Source organism: Sinocyclocheilus grahami, unplaced genomic scaffold (assembly GCF_001515645.1).
Source record: "Sinocyclocheilus grahami isolate Dianchi unplaced genomic scaffold, SAMN03320097.WGS_v1.1 scaffold105.1, whole genome shotgun sequence".
In the NCBI taxonomy this organism is placed as follows: Eukaryota; Metazoa; Chordata; class Actinopteri; order Cypriniformes; family Cyprinidae; genus Sinocyclocheilus; species Sinocyclocheilus grahami.
Window position 1 is genome coordinate 1,194,699 of NW_015505284.1, and position 23,867 is coordinate 1,218,565.

A 23,867-nucleotide genomic window follows, 5' to 3' on the forward strand; every position below is an offset into this window, starting at 1 on the left:
ATTCCAAAAACGGAGCTTTGTGCAATAACAGGTATGTTTTCCCGAACATTTTAGTATTGGTTTTATATTATAATGTCACGTAGTTAAATTGTTTAATTCATTTAAATGGTAATTTTTTTTTTTTTAATTCCTAGAACTTAAGCCTTGTGCAACATAAAGGGCATATATTGATGTCTATCGGAGTTAGTTTGGGCTCAAAACATAAAAGCTGCAAAGAGTTTAATTGGCAAAAGACCCGAATGTCTAATGAATGTCAAACTAACTTTACCGCCGTAGAACATTAAATGCTGTTCAACAGTAAACTTAGCTTCACGTGCTAACTGCTAGCTGACACAATCACAACTCAATCTAGAAAAAAAAACACACACCAACTGCAGCATTATTATTGATAACATCTCACCATATATATGTCTATTTATCTATCAAATGATTTAATAAGCTGGTCATTTCAAAGATTCGATCAGAATATTGGTATTTGATGGTAGAAGGCCTTTATACATCTGTGGAGATGAGCAGTGCTTTAACAATACTCAAAAACACTAACCAGACAGAACATGAAGCAAACATCAGATCTAGCAGTGATATTACAGCAGGTTTTTTTTATTCGATGTGTCTTCGATTCGATCTGACGTACTGATCTGTGCTGGTTGCTGAGGGAATACATCAACTTTCACCGTGGACGAAGCGGAATCCAGCCCGGGGTCCATCACATGTGGTTGCCGCTCATTTGTCGGATCCTCCGGGCACGCCGTTCTCACGCTAAGCCGAGGCTTCCGCTCACGCTAGCCCGGCTTCAGCTCACTCTATCCCGGCCTCAGCGCACGCTAAGCCGGGGCTTCCCCTCACGTCACAAAATTATGTTCTTTTTAGCAGCATCATATGACCCCTTTAAAGCCACAATATGTAATTTTCGCCGCTAGAGGGCACATATTCAAAACAAACAAATAGACAAAGGCGTAGTTTAATGACGCTGTGTCTGAGTGTGGAATCATGGGATTTGTCGTCTTCATCCCCGCAGCTGATGCAATCCGACGGGACTCGGGCAGAAATCATGTTCATGGATGAGCTAATGATTTATTAAACAAAACAAAACCGGAAATCGAGGGGTTATGACGTTATTTGAAGGCGACACAATGACACTATGGACACGGTCTGTGTCACTAGTTAAAATTGCTTGTTTCTCTGGATTTAAACATTCTTCGAAACATTTGGGATAATGTAAGTACACAAGTCAGCAAAATATACTGTATAACACGTATAATATATGTTCTAGTGGTTTTTGGATATTTTTATAAAAAAATCTTACATATTGTGCCTTTAAGGGTTCTAGGCTAGAGTTCTCTTCCGCATTAAACGATAGAATGAGATGATCTGATAAGTCTGCATGGCAGTGTCATGAAGGTTTTTCTCCCCCACGGTCACAACATTAATAATATAATACAAATAATATTTGAAAATTAATTTAGGAAAACAATCTTTATATTAAAAAAAAAAACTTTATAGTGTCTCACTTTCTTTTAATAAAATACACTGTCACTGAATAACAATCATCTTATGGTTTTCCAGTGGTTTACTTCAAGGTTCGTTATGTGATTAATTTGGCGTACAGCAAAACAAAATAGGCCTTCATCTCAATCAGTGAATTTATTTATTTTATTTTATTTTAATTTATTTTATTTTAATTTGACAAGCCATTATTGTGTGCTTGTGATTGCGTCTGCGGTGGTTTGTTTGGGACCTTGATACTGCAGCTCCACCTCACATAACTGAAATTAAGGAATATTAATTATTGTTTTACTTTAAAGGATGTTATCTTGTATTATGAAAACAAGAAATAAAGATCTAGAATTTATTGTTAGCATTATTATTTTAATGGCAAAATTTCACATACATAAACAAAAACATCTTATTTCATCTCCTATGTTTGTTTTTATGTTTATAATTTGCATTGTTATTATTTGTATGTTCTTGTTCTTTGCAATAAAAAATATCTGGGATATTTTGGATTAATTTGTCTTGGCTTCATTTGGGAGGAAATTGAGACACATGTTCACGTTTTCCTCCAATTCTGATTTTGTGAATTGGAATGTGATCAAAGGATTGTGGGTGATTAAAGGGTACGAATGATACACTCGATGCATACTTGCAATATATATACATACTGTATATATACAATGAGTAGGCCTGTACATATACAGCGACATCTAGCTACTGGGGTGCCTCAGGGCTCAGTTTTTAGACCACTTCTCTTCTCTGTCAACGTGGCATCACTAGGTTCTGTCATTCAGAAACATGGCCTTTCATATCACTCCAAAGACATAGAAAAACTTGAAGACACATCATATGACGCCTTTAATTCTTTTGAAAATGGAGAAAGACCATTCCATTAATAGGCTCCAGCATCGTGGTCACATTACCACTTCGGGAGTGCATTATTTCTCTAATAATTTTAAAGGCCTGGAGTTACAACTACACCTCAAAATATTGTTCAGATATTTTATTTCAAGACATTTGTCATGTTTCCATCCTGAAAACTCCAACCCATCCAATAATGGAATGATAATTCCAAAACATAATTTTAGAGCTAATAACGGAGGCTTGAGCCATTGATATGCAGGCTAATGCAGTTATTAGAGATAGAGAGAGAGAGAGATTGAGCACATGTAAATACCTGCGTCTGTGCATCTCTCAGCAGTGTTAGCAGCAGCGTCTCTACTAACAGCGAATCTTTTAAGTTGAACTGCTTCAAGAACCTCACAACTGAGAAAGGTCATGTAGTCATGTAGCTGCTAAACTATTTTATTGATGAATTCGCAGTTTCTGTATGTGCCTCCATGTGTGTGCATGAGTGTTTGTCTGTACTGTGTGTGTGTTTGCGAGAGAGAACGGGAGAAGGAAAGTGTGATTTCTGTACATATAAAGGTGGAAAAATGGAAATATTTTGACATTTGTCATCCTATTGCTTGTTATATTTATTTGCTCAATGTCTTTTGAGGTTTTGGTTCTTTTACTGTTGTAGATAGCCGCCCATAGAATAACTAAAGTAGGTTACACTTTATTTTATGGTGTCCTTGTTACAGTGTAAATATACATTTAAGTACTGAGTAATATTAATTCACTACATGTACTTACTATATAGTTAGGGTTAGGATTAGGGTTTGGCTTAGGGTTACTTGCAGGTAATAATAGTAAGTACATGTAACGTGTAACAAGGACACCTTAAAATAAAGTGTTACCCAAATGTATTATATATCTCTTCATTGTACTTGAAGCATATCTTCATGTCTCATCTATCTTTTTATTTTAACTTTTTAAAATAATAATTCATAATAAACAAATAAGACATTTTATTTTATTTTAATTGAAAATAATGCAATATTTACTCATCCCACAACCCTCAATCAATCAAATTTTATTTCTGGCCCTTTGTAGTAAACGTTTGGTGATGTTTCACTTTCAGTTTCACTTCAATGCACTTTTAAACCTTTTCATCCAGCTGCAGTTTCCTACAGGTCATGTGATTTACTGAAAAGATGACTGATCTGCATACAAGTATTTAAGACCACCGCATACTGTGCAGTGTTCTTTCATCAGTCGGGAGATTCAAGAACACAAGACAAATCTGTTGTATGATATTAAGCATTTAATTTGCTCTTTGGGATTCAAATTCACTTCAGGTTTGTCAGATTTTACATTATTACATTGATTAAATGTAATTATACAATGTACAGCGCATGTAGAATATGATTGTTTATTGTTAGTTCATGTTAGGTCATTATGCATTAATGACTAATGTTAACATTTAGTAAATGTATTAGTATTTATTGTGTCCTTGTTACAGTGTAAATATACATTTAAGTACTGAGTAATATTAATTCACTACATGTACTTACTATATAGTTAGGGTTAGGATTAGGGTTTGGCTTAGGGTTACTTGCAGGTAATAATAGTAAGTACATGTAACGTGTAACAAGGACACCTTAAAATAAAGTGTTACCCAAATGTATTATATATCTCTTCATTGTACTTGAAGCATATCTTCATGTCTCATCTATCTTTTTATTTTAACTTTTTAAAATAATAATTAATAATAAACAAATAAGACATTTTATTTTATTTTAATTGAAAATAATGCAATATTTACTCATCCCACAACCCTCAATCAATCAAATTTTATTTCTGTCCCTTTGTAGTAAACGTTTGGTGATGTTTCACTTTCAGTTTCACTTCAATGCACTTTTAAACCTTTTCATCCAGCTGCAGTTTCCTACAGGTCATGTGATTTACTGAAAAGATGACTGATCTGCATACAAGTATTTAAGACCACCGCATACTGTGCAGTGTTCTTTCATCAGTCGGGAGATTCAAGAACACAAGACAAATCTGTTGTATGATATTAAGCATTTAATTTGCTCTTTGGGATTCAAATTCACTTCAGGTTTGTCAGATTTTACATTATTACATTGATTAAATGTAATTATACAATGTACAGCGCATGTAGAATATGATTGTTTATTGTTAGTTCATGTTAGGTCATTATGCATTAATGACTAATGTTAACATTTAGTAAATGTATTAGTATTTATTGAAATTTACATTCATCAAACTTAATAAATGCTGCATTTTCAGTATTAGTTATTGTTGACTAATGTTGTACTTGAGGTTGCTGAGATGTTGCTGCGCACATTATTTTAAGATGTTTACTTTGAGAAATGTAAAGATTTTCATATTTCTGATTGTTTAAATTATCAGCCCTTTGTGGGCCCCTCAAACTGGGGATTTACCTGCTTCCCTGTAGCAATGCCTCTGGTTTCAGGTTTTTAACTGTAAGGTTAGCTGAAACGGTAATAGATTAATATTGCAAAATTTGCAGGAACATATGCCTTCACTTAATGTACTTCAGAAAAGCATTTCAGAGTAGGTCAGAATAATATCAAATATGACAGTTTATTATTAGTCAGATAAACATCCTCCAAATGGAGGCAGGAACTAACAACTGGCATTTGCAATGATCAAGGCCTAGACATAGAGAGTTTACCCCTTTTGGGGACAGATGGTAATTTGCATGAAATACACTGGGAAAGGACAAACCCTCTACAGTGAGCACTTCACTTCTTATATTGATTGAGACCATTGTACCAGTCGCACTGAGACATTTCAAATGATTGTGAATATCAAATGCATTCATGTAGAACATTGTATTTTGCAACTGATCATTCTGAGAAAAATGGGTGAAGGAAAGAATGGGTAAAGGGAAGTAAGTGGGACAAATGTGAAGGAAGCATTGGTGAGAAAGAAGCTTTCCCACATCATCTTATGGTGAGATGTGGAAACAGATGTCTGAATGTTAATACACTGTGTCTGTGTTTGCATTGTCCATATCTCAGGACATCAAAGTGTCAGAGGTTCTTCCAGCCTTACAGAAGACCCGAGCCATCATATCCTGGCAAATTAAAATCAAACAACATGGGTAAGAAATGTAAACTATAATAGGATAACATTAATATCATATACATGCTAGTGAGTATATTTTATTTGTTTATAATGTGGTGACATTTAATAGTAAAAATTCTTATTCTGTTTCAGCGGCAGAGAAAGCCGCAGCAGAAGAACCAATGGCAACTCTACGGTTACCACTAACATTAACAATTGTAACAGTTGTAGTAGTAGCTTATGCATTTATGTCAGGAGTAGGTGAAGGAGTAGTCGGAGCAGCAGCTGGAGCAGCAGCTGCGGTAGGCATTTTGCATTCACTGTGGGAAGAAGAAGAAAGAACAGAACTACTAGCAGTAGCAGTAACAGGAGTAACAGGAGGCATAGCAGGAATAGCAGCAGCAATGTTGCGATCAATGGTAGGAGAACGTTCACTAACAGGAGCAGCAATAGTTGGAGCCATAGCAGGAGCTGCAATAGTTGCAATAGCAAAAACACAGTTACAATGGGTTATAAAAATAATAAAGCATTTAATAGTTGCATTGAAACTGTTTGTAGGAGCGTGTGTAGTAACAACAGCAGTAACTCTATTGAAATGGGCAATAAATACAATAAAATGGGTAAAAGATCAAATAAAGTTGGCAGCATCCCAAGTAAAAGCAGCAGCACAATGGATTATAGAAGCAGCAAAAAAAGCATTCAACACATTAGCATCATTTGGAGCATCAGGATTAGCACTAACAGCAGCAGGAGTAATAGCATCAGTAGCATTAGCATCAGCAGCAGCATCAGGATTAGCAGCAGTAGCAGGACTAGCATCTGGATTATTGGGCGGATTATTGACCTAACCCTACCCCTCACACAAAACTTTTCTTTTCTTTTTTAAAAAAAGTTAATTTTTTCTATGATTTATAAGCTTGTTTACTCATGCGGACGAAAACAACTATGTCCCCAAAACATAAAAATTTACTGGTATTACTATACTTGTGGGGACATTTGGTCCTCATAATGTAGGGAACACCACACACACACACACATCTGGTCAGCTATCCTTGTGGGGACTCTCCATAGGCGTAACGTTTTTTTTTACTGTACAGACCCTATATTCTATTGCCCTACACCAACCCTACCCCTCACAGGAAACTTTCTGCATTTTTTGATTTTCAAAAAACTTAATTCTGTATGATTTATAAGCTTTTGTACCCGTGGGGACCACAATTTAGGTCCCCACCGTGACACGAGTCCCCATGAGTCTGTGTGTAGTCAGGTTTAAGTCCCCACCAGGATATATAAACCAACACACACCATTGCATAGAATGCATCCATGTGCTTGATGGTTTTATAGATTTACATGTACACTGGAACACCAATGAATTTTCATTAGCTTTCTACACACACGCACACTGGTTTCTATTTTTTTTAATGGGGACATTCCATAGACATAATGGTTTTTCTACAGTACAAACTGTATTTTCTATCCCCTTAACCTAACCCTACCCCTCACACAAAACTTTTCTTTTATTTTTAAAAAAAAGTTAATTTTTTCTATGATTTATAAGCTTGTTTACTCATGCGGACGAAAACAACTATGTCCCCAAAACATCAAAATTTACTGGTATTACTATACTTGTGGGGACATTTGGTCCTCATAATGTAGGGAACACCACACACACACACACATCTGGTCAGCTATCCTTGCGTGTACACTGTTTTTCCACATGTTTCCGTTTTTGTAAGTTTGAAAGATTTTTGGTCAATTTTCTGTTTATCAGTGCTTAATTTAGCTGAAAAGTAAACCTGACAAACAGTTTTGGAGACTTAATTCCTTATTCAAGTAGATAAGAGCTGTACTTTCATGACTAGAAAATAGCTGCCTGGAAATGAACAGACTTGCTCTAATAAGGACTTAAAAAGAGCACTGCATTTTCACACACCTTATCAGGCAACTTCTGGGGGCTAATTAAAATGAGTATACATATTCAGGAATAGGCATGTCGGGGCCACAAGCTGCCTGTTAAGCAAGTGTGGTCTTGACCAAAAGCACTTGACAGCATCATCTGACAGCAAACAACGAGCATTTCAGCCCTGTATTCCAGAAAGAAAATCCTCAAGTGAGCACTTAAGGTGGTCAGCTTCACGTCCATGGTACCGACCTCAGATGGACGAGGTAGCGGAGGCTTCGTCCTTGACTCAGTTGGGATGGCTTTTTGTTGTTATGTCCATTGAACTCGCGTTTGACTGGGACTGAGAAGGTTCTCTGCCGCAGGAATGTCTGATGGCTGGCGGGCATTTCTCTCAGATCATACATCACCACAAACATCTTCACCACTGTCTTATTGGGGTTAAATAAGGTCTGACACACAGAGACAGAAGACAAAACATCCGCTGAGCATCAAAGCTACAGAAAATGGAAAACACGAGCATGAATTCAAACTCATTTAAAGTTGCAGTCAGTGAGCATTTCATCAGAAACAGATGCTAATTATCGGAGTGGGTGGAAATCCATTAAAACCTCTATTAAAATAACAGTTTTATTTTACTATCGTCCAAAATCATTCATTAAAAACACTGCATCAGAGTGATTCATTCATGACTAACCCTGTTGAAAAAACAGGTTAGGTCAGGTTATGCTGGTTAGGTATGTTTTGACGCTGGGATGCTGGTTTATGCTGGTCCTTTGCTGGTTTATGCTGGTCATGTGCTGGCAAAGGACCAGCTTAAACCAGCAAAGGACCAGTTTAAACCAGCAAAGGACCAGCATAAACCAGCAAAGGACCAGCTTAAACCAGCATCAAAACATACCTAACCAGCATATGCTGGTTTTTTCAACAGGGAATGCAAATCAAAGACTTTAAAGGAAGCACAGGTACTGACAACATTTTGTGTTATAATGTCAATTACCATGAAAAAGCCTGCTCATTTTTTTTTTAAAGATTTAGACAGGCTATGAAAGGACTACCCTGGAAAGGTTAGTAAGCGATACGTTTTTCTTTCTATTCTGACACGTTCACCAGTAGAGGGCACATCTGTAAACTGTTTTAACGGTTGACATTTTCCTTTGTTCTCACAATGCAGTCTGGTTATTACACATACTTGTGAGTAGTTATTATTCATTCGAAAAAGTGTGTCATGACCATGACACACAGTTTGTAAGCATTTAATTATGTGTTTTATAACATAAGTTGATGCTTACCACTTGAATGGTTCCTGAAGGAGGTACTCGATATCCCCTCTTACCGAGAGACTCCAAGTTTATGACACCCTAAAGAGAAGCAGGAGAATTCAATCAAGATAAAGTTTGAATCTTTTAAATAACATAACAATTGATACTAACATTATGGACTCCTTCACTGGTGTTACGTTTCTGTATTTACACAATCGTACTAACCGAAGAAAGGGGAGACAAAAATGATAGTAACATACCCACGACAAGTACACAAAATATCCAAGTAATTCAGCTTGGGTCATTACCATGTAGGGGGAAGGTGCGTTATCATCAGAGACGCTGTAGAACGACACGTCAACAGGTAAGGTCGTGTGACTGGGGCAGAACGTTCCGCTGGCGCCAACCTCTGCTGTGAAACCCTCGATTGTGCCCAATGGCTCCAAACGATAATTCAGAACACACTCCTGCACACATAAACACAAAGAAACATCTATATATCCATCTATTAATCCAATCTAGTTGAAATTACGACTATGTCTATGAACAAGTCTAGTTTTAACATTCATTACTGACATGGAATTTTTATACATTTTTGAGGCATATGGTAAATGTATGAGCAGGGTAAAAAACAAAACCATTAGACCAAATAAAGAAAGAGGGTGTTGACACAAAGGATTGTTCACTAATTGTGTCTGTGTGTGAGTGAAATTATTTGTTCATCTACCTCAAAGTTTCCCAATCCTTTCATAGCCTGTCTAAATCTTTAAAAAAAAAATGAGCAGGCTTTTTCATGGTAATTGACATTATAACACAAAATGTTGTCAGTACCTGTGCTTCCTTTAAAGTCTTTGATTTGCATTCCCTGTTGAAAAAACCAGCATATGCTGGTTAGGTATGTTTTGATGCTGGTTTTTGACGCTGGGATGCTGGTTTATGCTGGTCCTTTGCTGGTTTATGCTGGTCATGTGCTGGCAAAGGACCAGCTTAAACCAGCAAAGGACCAGTTTAAACCAGCAAAGGACCAGCATAAACCAGCAAAGGACCAGCTTAAACCAGAATCAAAACATACCTAACCAGCATATGCTGGTTTTTTCAACAGGGAATGCAAATCAAAGACTTTAAAGGAAGCACAGGTACTGACAACATTTTGTGTTATAATGTCAATTACCATGAAAAAGCCTGCTCATTTTTTTTTTAAAGATTTAGACAGGCTATGAAAGGACTACCCTGGAAAGGTTAGTAAGCGATACGTTTTTCTTTCTATTCTGACACGTTCACCAGTAGAGGGCACATCTGTAAACTGTTTTAACGGTTGACATTTTCCTTTGTTCTCACAATGCAGTCTGGTTATTACACATACTTGTGAGTAGTTATTATTCATTCGAAAAAGTGTGTCATGACCATGACACACAGTTTGTAAGCATTTAATTATGTGTTTTATAACATAAGTTGATGCTTACCACTTGAATGGTTCCTGAAGGAGGTACTCGATATCCCCTCTTACCGAGAGACTCCAAGTTTATGACACCCTAAAGAGAAGCAGGAGAATTCAATCAAGATAAAGTTTGAATCTTTTAAATAACATAACAATTGATACTAACATTATGGACTCCTTCACTGGTGTTACGTTTCTGTATTTACACAATCGTACTAACCGAAGAAAGGGGAGACAAAAATGATAGTAACATACCCACGACAAGTACACAAAATATCCAAGTAATTCAGCTTGGGTCATTACCATGTAGGGGGAAGGTGCGTTATCATCAGAGACGCTGTAGAACGACACGTCAACAGGTAAGGTCGTGTGACTGGGGCAGAACGTTCCGCTGGCGCCAACCTCTGCTGTGAAACCCTCGATTGTGCCCAATGGCTCCAAACGATAATTCAGAACACACTCCTGCACACATAAACACAAAGAAACATCTATATATCCATCTATTAATCCAATCTAGTTGAAATTACGACTATGTCTATGAACAAGTCTAGTTTTAACATTCATTACTGACATGGAATTTTTATACATTTTTGAGGCATATGGTAAATGTATGAGCAGGGTAAAAAACAAAACCATTAGACCAAATAAAGAAAGAGGGTGTTGACACAAAGGATTGTTCACTAATTGTGTCTGTGTGTGAGTGAAATTATTTGTTCATCTACCTCAAAGTTTCCCAAAAGGCTGAGGTTGGCGGGTGGAGCGCTGGCACTAATGATCTGATGCTGAGACTCATCAAAGTCTTGTGATCTTTTCAAAACCCTGCAAACACACACACACAAAGTTTAGTCAGCCATTTTAGGTAGGCTGAGCTTTAGGGATAACTCTAGTGTATGTGTGCACAGCAGATGGCAGTGTATGTAGGAAAGCCTCAGTAAAGGAAAATGGCACAGTGAATTATGGAACAATGGCACTACAGCAGAAAATAAAGTGAGGAAAGAAAGTCATACCTCTTATTGGCAGCCCATGGCAGTCCTCTGCAATGAATCAGAGACGTGTCTAAATGAAAATATCCTGTCTGGCTTTTTCTTTGAGGAACCTGAGGGGAAAAGGAGGAAGCAGTTGAACACATTTACATCTTTGTTTTGCAAGCTTGTGACCAATTGCACAATTGTACGTTATATAAATGTCTATACTGATACAACATACTGTACCCAATTTGCAATTGCATATAAGTTTCTTTCAATGTGTATTAACTCTTCATTTACTCTGTCTTATTGAGCCTCTTTAGTTTTTTAAATGTATATGCAAGTACTTAAAGCTCCTGTAATACAGAAAATACTGTGTGTGTGTGTATGTGTGTGTGTGCCGATGGTAACACTGTTGCTACTATAAAACAAACAAACAAACAAACAGACCAAGGATCTATTTGTTCCCATATCTATCAAAGACAGATTTAAAAGCCACAAATATTCTCAAATATTTTCTAAAAATGTAAACATTTATATTTTACGTCAGCTTGCAAATAATTGATGCGTTGATGCCTATCCTTATCTCTAACCCTAATTATTAACTACCTGTAAAATCCGTGGGAAATGATAAAAAAGTTTTTAATTTCTTAAGATCAAAACTAAACTAATCTTACTGGAGAGGAATTTTGTACATAAAAAAAGTAGTACATAGTACCTTTTTTTAGACTGGTCATGTCTTGCAGAAAATGCTGATCAAAACAGTTTAGTTGCTTGCAACATTTAATGAAAACCAATAGAAAGAGTGAGAATTACATTTGAGTGGATCTCTAGAGAACAAGAGCACCACTCATCTGGAGTAACAGCACCAAACTCCCACACACAGAGAAGTGCCTGAGTCATACGGTACAAATCAGAACTCATTCTGCCATCGGTATGATTTGAAAACACTCATGACTTAATTTACTAAGAGTATTAATGGAAAGTATTAATAAAGTGTTGAAAGAAGTTTTTATTTTAAGTCTATGGCCCATAAGACTTCATTAGCATGTCATCTAGGAGGCTTAGAAACTGTGGACAGCATTTGAGACAAACAAGAAGTGATTCAGTAGATGAGTCACAGACACAAAGACTCTGGGGCCCTTTCAGTAAGATGCTGTGCTGTAATCTCTGTGTTGGAGAGTGACAGAGAGATCTATAGTCTTACCGGGCTGGAGAGGAGAGGTAGGCCTGTGCAGGGGTGGAAGGCTTTTGTTGCAGTTCCGTCTATGGAGTGGCGATTCTGTTTTTTCCAGTTACTGCATGACTTCAATGGGGAGGGTCTCTGTTAATACAAAGACAGAGAGGAGAAATTCAGCAATGGGTTTCAAATAAAGGTTTTAAAACATAACAAGAAACAAATCTATGCCTATAAACCCACTTGACCTTAGTGCATTTACACATAAAAAACGCATAAGAGAGAGACATATCAACTCACAGTGTGATTGCTCTGGGCAGGACTGGAGGTGTTGCAAGTAAGGTTGGCTGGTGTGCTCGAGGGAGAAGCCCAGGGCTCCTGGTTCTCATCCTTCTCAGGACAAGAGGACCCATTCCAGACATCCTTTTCTGCTCCTTTCTCACGGTTTGCCTCTTGGGTCTTGAAGGGCTGGAGGTATCCAGTTCGGGTCAGGCCATTCTCCTGAGGAGAGCTTGCATGGCTAGAGTAGCTATTCAAGGAGGTCCAGGACTCTCTTCTGGCATACTGTTGCTTATTAGTTGCCGTTAAAGGCTGTGATTTTGTGACGCTGTGGTCTTCAAGTTTTAAACCGGCCACATTTTGTGGTCTAGGGGAACAGTCCCGCTTACAGCGATGAGAGTCAGGAGATCTGCAACATTTTGTTGCTTGAGAAATACGAGGATCTGTGCTTGCCTCACCATTGGGTGCACTTGAAGACTTCTCATGGTTTGATGATACAAAGCCATTTGTCTGCACTCCGTGATTTGTTTCAACCTGTTCGGTTTGAGAGGTCTTCAATTTATAGGTTCCATTCAGGAGACTGTAGGAATGTTGCAGTCGCTCCTGAATCAACCTGGAGATGTCCTGAACTGCATCTGCAATCAGAGAACCCTCAGCAGACTGGTCACTGAGTACCAGACGCCTACAAGTCGAGAGTTTTGGGGACGTTTTTGATTCGCGGTCGACTCTGTCCAGCCGTGTTCTGCTTCTAGGGCTCAAGGGGGTGTCAAAGAGAGAAGACCGGCTCCTCTCAGGGATTTCTGGACTGGTTCCATTGTGGTTTTGAGGCTGTGGGACTGGGAAGAGGGGCTCTTTGGATTTCTTCAAGCGCTCCTTATCCTGCGATGAGTTCCTGGTTGTTTTGTGTCCTGGCGGTTCTTGAGAAGTGAAGAGAGCATCAGGGAGATGGGGAGCTGTAGGGTCGCATAAATTCAGTCGCTGAGCAATGCGAGCAATGACTTCCTGTCTCTCCTGAAGCAGGGAGCCAATGAGGGGGTTGGTTTCACCTGAGATGGAGCTGGGACATGGGCTGGGGGTAACTAAAGGGTCAGTAATGGAGAGTGATTTAAAACCACGAATTGGTGACTCCACACTTGAGGTCTTCGGGCTCTCCGCCCCATCAGTACACAAGTTGTATGCCTCTGTAGGGGGGATGTCCACGCCGCCGTTCAGCCGAGAGTACAGCCACTTGACGGCTTTGCCTGGTGGGAGAGGGGACTGAGGGCGAGGGTGGCATTTACGGGTGTTAAGAGGGCTGTGGGAAGGTGGAGAAGGGCGTAGAGGCCTGGAGAAGAGTGGAGATCCTGGCATACGGAGGGAACTGCGATTCTCTCCAGGATGGTTCCTACCCTCTCCACGCTCCAGGTTTCTCTTGCCCAAAGAAGCTATACCTGAGTGAATGCTACATTTGAGTATGGGGTATTTGGGCTGGCGAGGCAAAGACTGAACCCGCACTTTGAGAGCGACACTATGGGACACATTTGGGACAGGGAAAGCATGTTCAGAGGGTGTTTGTGAGAAGTTCCATAGCAGTTCTTCATCAGCTGCACTTATTCTGCAAAATACAGCAAATGGGATTGTTAATAAATCCATTCTTATGTAAACTGTTGCACTGAATCGAATGATACAATGTATGTAATGTATGACTTTCTGTCTTTCTTCTTTTCTCTCTTGACTCCCCTGACTTCCTGTCTCTTCTTAAACATTCCTACAGTCTCCTGAAAGGCACATATAAAATCTTCTGGAAGGTTTTACACACTATTTACACACATTATTTTTTTGCTTGCGTTTCATTAACAAATCCCATGGAATCACCTAGTGAGAACCCTACCTAGGATCCTACCTAAATGTAATGTAGCTTCACATTTATCCTTTACAAAGATGGCATCCTTTTTGAAGGATAAATGTCATCATTTCTTCCTACCCTTGAAAGTGTTTGCATGTAGAGTATGTTACCTGTATAGGATGTTTCTAGGTACAAGTCCGTGAGAGGCACTGAGCCACGCGCTGAGCTGCGAGAAAAACACGTAGGAACGCACAGCCAACAGCAAGGTTTTCTCCTCGGTAAATCGATCTCCACTCCTGTAACAAACACCAACTTTGTTAAAATTCCCTAGACCTGTGGGAAAGAATGTGTATTGGAAGTACTGTAAAGAGCAAGTCTTACTGTCTGGGCACTGGCTGTAAAGTCCATCTCTCTAGTAAGAGCGCATCTTGCTTTATTGCTGGATCATTTAGGTCTGTGCAGTCTGTGGTCGGACCTTCATCGCTATAGCAACAGTCAGGAAGCAGCATCACCTCAATCATGATGGGGATGTGATTGCGCCATAGTAACATGACCTCTGACCTTGTTCTTCTTGCCTGACGACACTGCATTGGGGAAAAAGTTTTGTTGTTTACTACATAACCTGTCCCTAGCACGCTCCCTGTGCAATCAGGTGGTCACGTTGGTTATGTTGACGGAAGTTAGCCTATTTTCAGGCGCTACGTAATATCATTGCGCCTGCTGCACCCATGGTACGGCAGCAGAGTTCCTTGATTATTACGCTGGAATGAGAGTATAGTTCCTAGCCATATCGGCCTAGAAAATCGCAACTTTTCATTTTCCGTCGGTCTAGACTTGAAAGAGCTCAAGATTTAAATAGGAAAAATATAGAAACTCTTTGCTCATTTTGGAGCGAGATGCTAACGGTCTAATCAGATTCAATGATCTATGCTAAGCTACAGCTAAAAGTGCTGCCGCCAGACCCGGAGATCGGCTGAATGGATTCGAAAACGGTAAAACTCAACTGTTTAACTCTAGGGGAGTTGGAAAATTAGCCTATTTTCAAAAATAGTGGAGTGTTCCTTTAAGATGCAAAATAACAAACATAATGCACAACAACCTGCGAGTCATTAACCTAAAGGTGAAGTGTACAATTTCTGTCATGAGCAAACATTCTGACTGTTTTCAAACAGGTTTCCAAACAGAAATCCCTGTCTGTCCTCATTAACAAAGAACAAGAAGTTGAAAAGATAATGTTTTCTCAGAGACACACAGCTGTTGATGACAACATAAGAACATAATTTACTGCTTGTTAACATCGGATTTTACTCTTACAAATTGTGAAATGTAACTACATGCCCCTCCTTGGGATAATAAAAAAAGGTGTAACCCACGTGTGGTATTTTGTCGCTGCATTCATGTTTGGTAAGGACAGGCATAGCAGACTGGGCAGATGGGCAGTGAACACCCTCTGTCCGCCCCTTTACGGAACATTCCGGAGTCCGTCCTTCTGTGATCAGGAGTGTCAGGAACACCAGGAAGTCCTCAGCATCATACTCAAAGAACTCCTCTGCTGCTTCTAAAAAGACAGAGGTGAGACATTGACTGAGTTAGTGACATGTTGCCATTTTTTCATTCAAAAACCTCAGAGCATATTACTCAGATAGCTGGTAGTATATCCTCTCAGAGTTATAAACTCTCACATCGGGATTACTGGATTATGTTGAAAATCGCTTTTTGGTTCTTATAAGACACACTTTAAAACGTTTTTCTTTCCTTGGGTTGGGACATGCCGAGTGGTTTGTCCGCAGTTTACATCACAGTGTGGAAAAACTTCTACTACTTGCTAATGCTAGTCAGTTAATGGAGAAACCAACCTACTCTAAAACTGGATAAAAATGTATATGTCCCTTTGAATAAAATGATATATCTTCTATAAAGTTTAGAAACTTTTCTAAGTGCACTAGCATACAGTAAAGTGACCAGATGTGTCACTTCACGGGAACACGTTCTGCATTGGATCTTGCAGTACTCTGATGTAATACAACGATCGAACCGCGCAGCGCAAACAGCCAACACCTGGCTATTTTAGGCAATTTTGAAATCCTGGACAGAACGTTTCCTCGGGAAGTGGCACGTCTGGTCACCTTAGCGTATCGATAGCTAATGAACATGGACTAGAAAGCCACGGAACTTCAATTTTGATTTCATGTGGTTTATTACCAATGGTTACTGAAACATTATCCAGAAACACATAGCCAGTTTCACAGTTCCAGAGAAGATAACACTGTTTATGCATAGCAAACAATCTTTGCTCTGTTTACCAGCTGTGAAAACTGGGCTAAGCAAACGCATTCACCAGCGTATTTTCCAGCAGTAAAACATACCTGATCAACAGCTTAATAAGAAACCAGCTGTCTGGATTTAAATGGAATGTAGAAACGCGTGTTAAATGCGACACACCAGATTCTGATACCAACACTATTGTGATACGTGTGAAAAATAAAGCTGACAATTCAAATTAGGACTCGTAATAGGTAAAGCATTTGCTGTCATAATCATCTCAATTAAAACCTGAGGAGCAGGTGAGTCCACATAATTTGATATTACACATACGGAGCAGTTCACAGCATTAGTTGTGTTGGTAATTATTCCATGTTTGCTGAGAACCAGATAGAACTGAGGTTCATGAGAGTAGGTTTACCCACAGCTTTGAGCTCCAAACAAAAGTGTCTACATGGCAGTTGAGGTCCGTTACAGTCGGCCAATGGGCCTATTGTTCTCATAGCGTCAGACTCCCAGGACAACAGGGCCAACAGAGAGTATCCCATCCCTGACTGCACAGCTGTCTCTCTCTCCCTATCATCTAAAGGTGTGTGTTTTCATAGTTTGTGAACAAAAACATTATTCCACAGAAATGACATGAAATCATATCACAGCATTCCACACAAAGTGCGTTTTGCCAAAGAAAAGTGAGAGACAGAAGAGTGTTAAATATTAGTAATTTAAGTACTAAAAAAAGTTTCTGAAATTAATTACCTAATTTAAAAAACATTGGTGATGTGTTGGTTGTTGGTTGCCACATATGAATATAATTTCTCAGACTAGCAGTTGAAATCCAGTTGTTAAATATAATTCTCTTGATGGAGTGTTAATTGTTCTGATCCAAATTTTCTTTTTCAACATGAGGCTGAAAAGGCACAGCATACACAGAATGATCCATGGGGTGGAGTACACTCAATATATCTCTGCAAAGAGAAATAGTCTATTGATGCTCTTAATTTTTGGTAGGGTTGTGTCAAAACAATACTGATTCAAGTCTATTTCAGGAATCTTTTCGTTGCTCCAATCTGTCAGTGGATTGGAAACCACATTTCACAACAGGGCTCTTATGGTGTCTGGCTGAATGAATGAACCTTTTTTCCAGTTCCATACTGGAGATACTTTTAGCCAGAACATGTCAGCTGGTGGTCACAAAGTGAATACACAAACTGTGGTTTCTTTGTGGCAAAAATAATGCTATGCAAACCAATTACGATCCAGAAAAACCAACGGGTGGAGACACAGAATAGCTGTTGGGACTATTAGACCAGGAAAACAACAACATACTGTGAAGAACTGCTATATGACCCACTTTTGTGGAATATACTCTCTTTCCTACTTTCACAAAAAGAAAAATAAACATGTTCTTCTATATATTGGCATTCGTTCATGAAATTAAAAGCACAGTTTACCAAAAGCTACAGGAAAAGCCCATATAAGACTTTGCTAAAGGTACTTAAATAGGGAGCTTGTTAGACTGAGATAAAGTCTTCTAAAGTCACGTCAGAATGATTTTATCATGAGATGAGTGCATGAACACCACTACAATGTCATATTCATTACAAATTCGGATTTCTTTGACGCAAAAAAATAAAAGTTAGAGGCATGTAATGGTATTTTATTCAGTAATGACGATAAATAGTTGGTGTCAGAGACATTGCATTGTGGACAGTGCTAAAACCTTAAAATCACAGTAGGATAAGAAGTAGAAACTTCTCTTTTCCAGCTATTAAAATTCAACTCACCTTTGAAATACTAAATTAAATGTGTATTAAACAAAAAACATACAAAACAAAATAAAACAAGATTCTAAGATGTAGAGCTCTAGCAGGGGAAGGGACATTATGTTTGCCGTCATTAAGTACCCTACAACATCATCCTCCTCTTGGTTGTCCACATTTCGAGCACAAACACCGCTCTGAGTCAATGGGAGGGGCCAGGAAACTTCTGCCCAATCAGCACTTTCCAAGCTCCTGCCAATCACGAAAGCAGCACAGAAGGCGGAGAAAAGCCACGTGCAGTGCTAGCGTCACCCCCCGCGAACAGCTGATAGTTAATCTCGCGTGACTTTGTGAAACAAAGAGCCAGATCTCTGCACAGAGTCTGTGCTGGCAATACCATGACAGCAGATAATGATATTTGTTCCTGTTTATTCCTGCCATGTTTACATATAAGCTCGTCAGCATTACATAAACACAATCTTATAAGAGCCTGAAGAATCTCAAGGCTTTTTAGGTTGTGTAGTGGGAGGTGTATTTGTCAGGCCTGTTTTTTACTGCACTGGCTGGCTGCTGCAGTATGCATTTCCATATGCGTGTGTGTGTGTGTGTGTGTACACACATTCTTACAGGGAACTCCTCCCATGTGCTAACTGCATGAGGAGAAACCGCAGACAACAGAGCGAGAAAGAAGGGGGTTGAAACTGCCAGATGAACGGGAGGAGTAAAAAAGGGGAGAGAAAGACAGAGCCAGAGTATTTCCCTCATGTAGGTTAAAGGTAAAGTTTCAGCAGGGGAGGAAAGACAGAACACTGGGTTCAGACAGGGAGGAGGAGCAAACGAGAGGCAGAAAAATACAGCACAAAGGAAGAATAAATTACCAGCACCCCATAGATTTCTTTTTTTTGTTATGAACTGCCTCATGCAATCCAAAAAAAAAAAAAAGGTCTAAAATCAGTCAGATTAATGAGACTGGAAAAAAAAAAGAAACAAAACAAATGAATTACGACATAAAACCGCACAAACAAAACAAAAAAGTAAAAAACTAAACCAAAACACTGCAACATAATACAAAAAGCAAAAATCTGTCAGATTGAGGCTGGAAAACAAAACAAAACTAAAAAAAAAAAGAGAAAAAAAAACAAATAAATTACGACATAAAACCACAAACAAAACAAAACAAAAAACACTACAGCATAAAACAAAAAGCAAACAAAAAACAATTACAACTTGTAAAGCAAAACATAAAACAAAACAATTACAAAAAAAAAATATTACAACAAAACAAAGCAAACAAAAAAATTACTTGATTACACAAGTAGCCGTTTTCCAAAATAACACAGCTCATTTACACATTTGGTGTTATTACATAGACATAACACTTTTTTCCCACTGCAATACATATATATGATATACATGCGTGACTATTAGTAGCGTTGCGACATTCCATCTTCCATTCAACTTGTCAAAATAGAATTCACATCAACCGTTTCCACTATATCACCTCTTGCAGTAAGGCTACAAGTGGAGAATGTACTTCTACATAGTGTTATAAATTGTGGTCTGACAGATTCTGTAACACAACGTAACATAGGAAATAAAAGCATTTGAGTTCAAGTATTTGCGAAGAGCATGTTTCAGGCCTTATTCCCAACTGTTGTAATTAACCTATAGCTTTTCTCTGTCTCAGAGAGTATAGGTGACTCCTGAGTAATTAAGTGATCCAGCCAGTTTTAGACCTGTCCTACCGTACACAAACACACATATTCGTGACCTGGAGGTGTTCTCACGTGTGCTTGCTGCATTTAAGCATTTGCATATTTTTCCCCTCACATGCCACAGAGTTTGAGTGAGCAGCAGCATGTGTACCAGATTGTTGGGTCTAGGACAGACCAGTGTTTCTTATATAATACGGCTATTTCAGGCACTTGTGCACTAGATTATGTATACATGTGCAAATATGAGAGAATGCAACTGGACACTCACTCACATATGCATACACACACATCACATGAGCACGAGACAACATGTTCCATCTATATATTCAAACACAAACAGAAAGACAGTATCTTGTCTATGTTTGACGTCAACACAGGAATGCCGCGTCAGGTTTAAAAGGGGTCACACACTGCTACCTTTTACCTTATTTTTGCTGTAAACTAGGGCTGTCAAAAAAAATGTTGAATTTCGAATATTCATCAAATAAAAAAAATAAAAAATCCACATTCGAATGCAAAAACGTTGCATTCAAATTTTAGATCTGCGTCAGCCGTCAGGCAGCCTTATCAGTTGCGCACGAGATGCGACGACAATGTAAGTGCCATTGCATTTGAATGCTTTTGTTAACCTATCCAGTTGAACCCACTAGATGCGGCGCTGCTACGTTGTTCATTCAATATATAGCGGAAAATGAGAGCATCAGTGTGGCGAAGATGTTGTTTATGGCGAAACTGAAACCAAGCCGTTCACACAGAATGCATATTTATCACATTTTCTAGCGGGGCATCTATCAGCGTTGCACTCGCGTCTCGCACAAGAGAGCGGCATGTTTAGAAAGCCATGTAAAAAAACATGTCTCAAGACTTTATGGCGGTTTTACCCCATCCCACTGTATGTCATGTTTTTAAATGAAGAAAGTAGCCTACTCTTTGTGATTGGTTTTCGGTCCTTCAAACTATACATACATGCATGGTGCTGTTTTTTTTCCTAATTGTTTAAGCAACTTTATTAATTATATATGGTTTATAAACATTATTTTAAACATTATGCACTTTTTTTCAAAGATCGTCGTGTTATTTTATTACGCTTTGAAGAAACGTGCATAATATTTTGCTCGATGTGCCCTCTTGTGGCCTCAGTTAGTTTTTAGTTTTTTCCCCCCAACTAAAATTATGCCTTTTAAATTCGAATATAATTTGAATTTTGATCATATTTAAGTGGAAAATTCAAATTTAGTTTTTCAGTCATTTTGACAGCCCTACAATAAACAAAGTAATCATTTCGTTTATATGACTATTTACCCCCCTCTCACTGAGAATTAAATGACTGCTTTTACTGTACCTTTAAAATACCTATAAATAAACTTTTTCATGTGTTAAAAAGCTGAAATGAACACTAGCGGCAGTAAAGCAGCTCTATCTTTCATTTCAACCAGATGATCCAACAGCAGACCCATGGATCTCAGGCTGCTTGGCAGACATCTCGGCATGGATGAAAGAACATCCCCTGCAGCTCAACCTGGCAAAGACTGAGTTTCTCATCTTCCCTGCCACTCTGAATCTACAGCGTGATTTCACAATCCAACTAGGTTCAGCAACAATTACCCCATCAGAAATCTTGGCGTAATCTTTGATAACCAGCTGACCTTCAAAGACCACAATGCAAAAACCGCTCGATCATGCAGGTTCGCATTGCATAACATCAGAAAGATCAGGCCCTTTCTAACAGAGCATGCTGCACAACTTCCTATCCAGGCCCTTTTCATTTCTAGGCTGGACTACTGCAATGCTCTTCTGGCTGGACTTCCATCATGCACAATCAGACCTCTACAAATGATTCAGAATGCAGCAGCATGACTGGTCTTCAATGAGCCAAAAGGGCCCTCATCACACTTCTCTTTTTCTCTTTCGTCAACATTTGACTGCATCCTTAAATAATAATAAAAAAAACAACAACTTTGCTTTCTCTTTCCTTAATCCCTCCCTGTCTAGCCTGTACTAATCTGAACAATGTCTGAAAGTGTGTATTACAAGCACTTCATGTGTTTATTTAACTCTTTATGATCAATCACTTGTTGCATTCCTCAATTTTAAGTCGCATTGGATAAAATGAATAAATGTAAATGCAAAACACCAACAACTTTTACTCCTTATCACACAAATTTGGACTATTTCTGACACATAACCCACTTCATATGTATGATTTTACTGATTAAGTATACTTACACGACAGCTCACCTGGAGCAGAATTGCACTTGATGAGTGCATGTCCTGTGAAAAATGAGTCATACAATAAAAAAGCTAAAACGGCATGTTTGCTTTATCAAGTGAGTTTTTATCTAATGTTTGCTTTCGTTAACACTATCTGTTATGTTTAGAGTAGAGTTTAGTGTAGGTGGTACGTTATTTTCAAAAGCAATAGAGCATTAACTTTTTAGCATCACTCACTGAATATTTCATTTCTGAACTGTTGTGATACGTACAACAACCATAATAATAAAACGTTGCCAGATTCACATTCAATTGTTTTGGATAAAACTGAAAGAACTTTTAGTATAACTCACTGGACATTTCACTTTGAAAGTGTCGTGAAATGTGCAAGAAGCAAAGTGAGATGATTTTGCAGATGTGCCACCATGGGCACGCTTTTCCAATGTAAATGGTAGAAGGCTATAAAAGTGCAGATAGAAATACATTTTATTCATACACTAAGTGAAAATAGCAGTATTTTCTAACTATAGCAATATCCTATTTACACTAAGTGCAAATAACAATAGATTTCATTTACACTATGTAAAAATAGCAGTTTTTTCTTTGCAATAAGTGTAAATAGTAGCTAGATGCTACTTAGTGCAAAAATAGCAGATAATTGCACCTCGGTATTGTATTACATTATAAAGCATTATGCAATAATAACATACTGTGTAAATTAGGGCTGTGCAAGAAATCGAATGCGATTTTCATGCGCATCTTGTCAGTAAAGCCGCTTCTGGTGATTAGTAGTAAATCTCCAACACGTGCTTTCAGATGGAGCGGCATTTACTACACAGAGCCGTAGTTCACTTACGAGCTACACAAAATCGGCACGTTTTGAAAGCACGTGCTGGAGATTTACTACTAATCATGAAAATCGCATTTGATTTTTTTTGCCCAGCCCTAGTGTAAATTATCATATTTATTAAAATTTTTAAATGGATGCCACCTTATTGGGACAATAAAGCCCTCCCTACACCTATCCCTAACCCTATCTGAGAAACACTTTGTTATTAAATACCCGTGAGGCACTTTATTTCCAAATTGAAAATTAACACCTTTCCGATCGCATTTGTGATGGGAAAAGGGAGAAGAATAAGCGGATTCAAACTCGTTTCGATCGCATCATAAGTTACCGCCATGCACCTTATGCCCTAATAGGGCTGCACAATTAATCGAATTTCTAATCGCGATTACAATTACAGATGCCACAATTACGTAATCGTTCAAAGTGGCAATTAATCGTTTAAAGTCCACTTATGTGCTTAAGATGGGTTTTTACTTTCTACAGGTTATCTTAAGGGTTTTTCCATTGTTTTAATTTTAGTGTTAGTATACCATTATAATACCATTCATATTTTTACTTTTTTATTATTTAAAGAAGAAACCAATCCAATGCACAGTTGACATTTGAGCCTTAATGCTACAGAAAAGCAATAAAAGATTTTCTCTTTGAGTGTTTTCAGCTTGTTTATTTTCATATAAAAATATGGCATGCAGTTGCTTCAAACAACGTTATAAACATCATTCAACGTAAACTGGGATAATCGTAATTAATAATCACAATTACAATTTCAAGGGAATAATCGACAATTAT

At 38.3% G+C, this 23,867-nt stretch overlaps 1 protein-coding gene and 1 long non-coding RNA gene across 2 annotated transcripts; one reads left to right on the plus strand and one right to left on the minus strand.

The window, feature by feature from the left end:
- Positions 1 to 4,365: 4,365 nt before the first annotated feature.
- On the plus strand, positions 4,366 to 6,229 carry LOC107588559 (uncharacterized). Its single transcript, XR_001609598.1, has 3 exons — positions 4,366 to 4,438; positions 5,388 to 5,470; positions 5,587 to 6,229. It is a non-coding gene; the product is annotated as an uncharacterized lncRNA (long non-coding RNA).
- A 1,135-nt stretch (positions 6,230 to 7,364) lies between these two features.
- On the minus strand, positions 7,365 to 21,499 carry LOC107588549 (protein FAM214A-like). The gene is made up of 11 exons (XM_016276685.1): positions 21,471 to 21,499; positions 15,654 to 15,864; positions 14,662 to 14,864; positions 14,451 to 14,576; positions 12,477 to 14,049; positions 12,207 to 12,323; positions 11,042 to 11,130; positions 10,757 to 10,853; positions 10,338 to 10,496; positions 10,060 to 10,128; positions 7,365 to 7,786 (listed from the first exon to the last, which is right to left on the minus strand). The coding sequence occupies exons 1-11, from the start codon at positions 21,497 to 21,499 to the stop codon at positions 7,568 to 7,570; spliced, it is 2,892 nt and encodes a 963-aa protein (XP_016132171.1). The 3' UTR covers positions 7,365 to 7,567.
- Between the last annotated feature and the right edge of the window lie 2,368 nt (positions 21,500 to 23,867).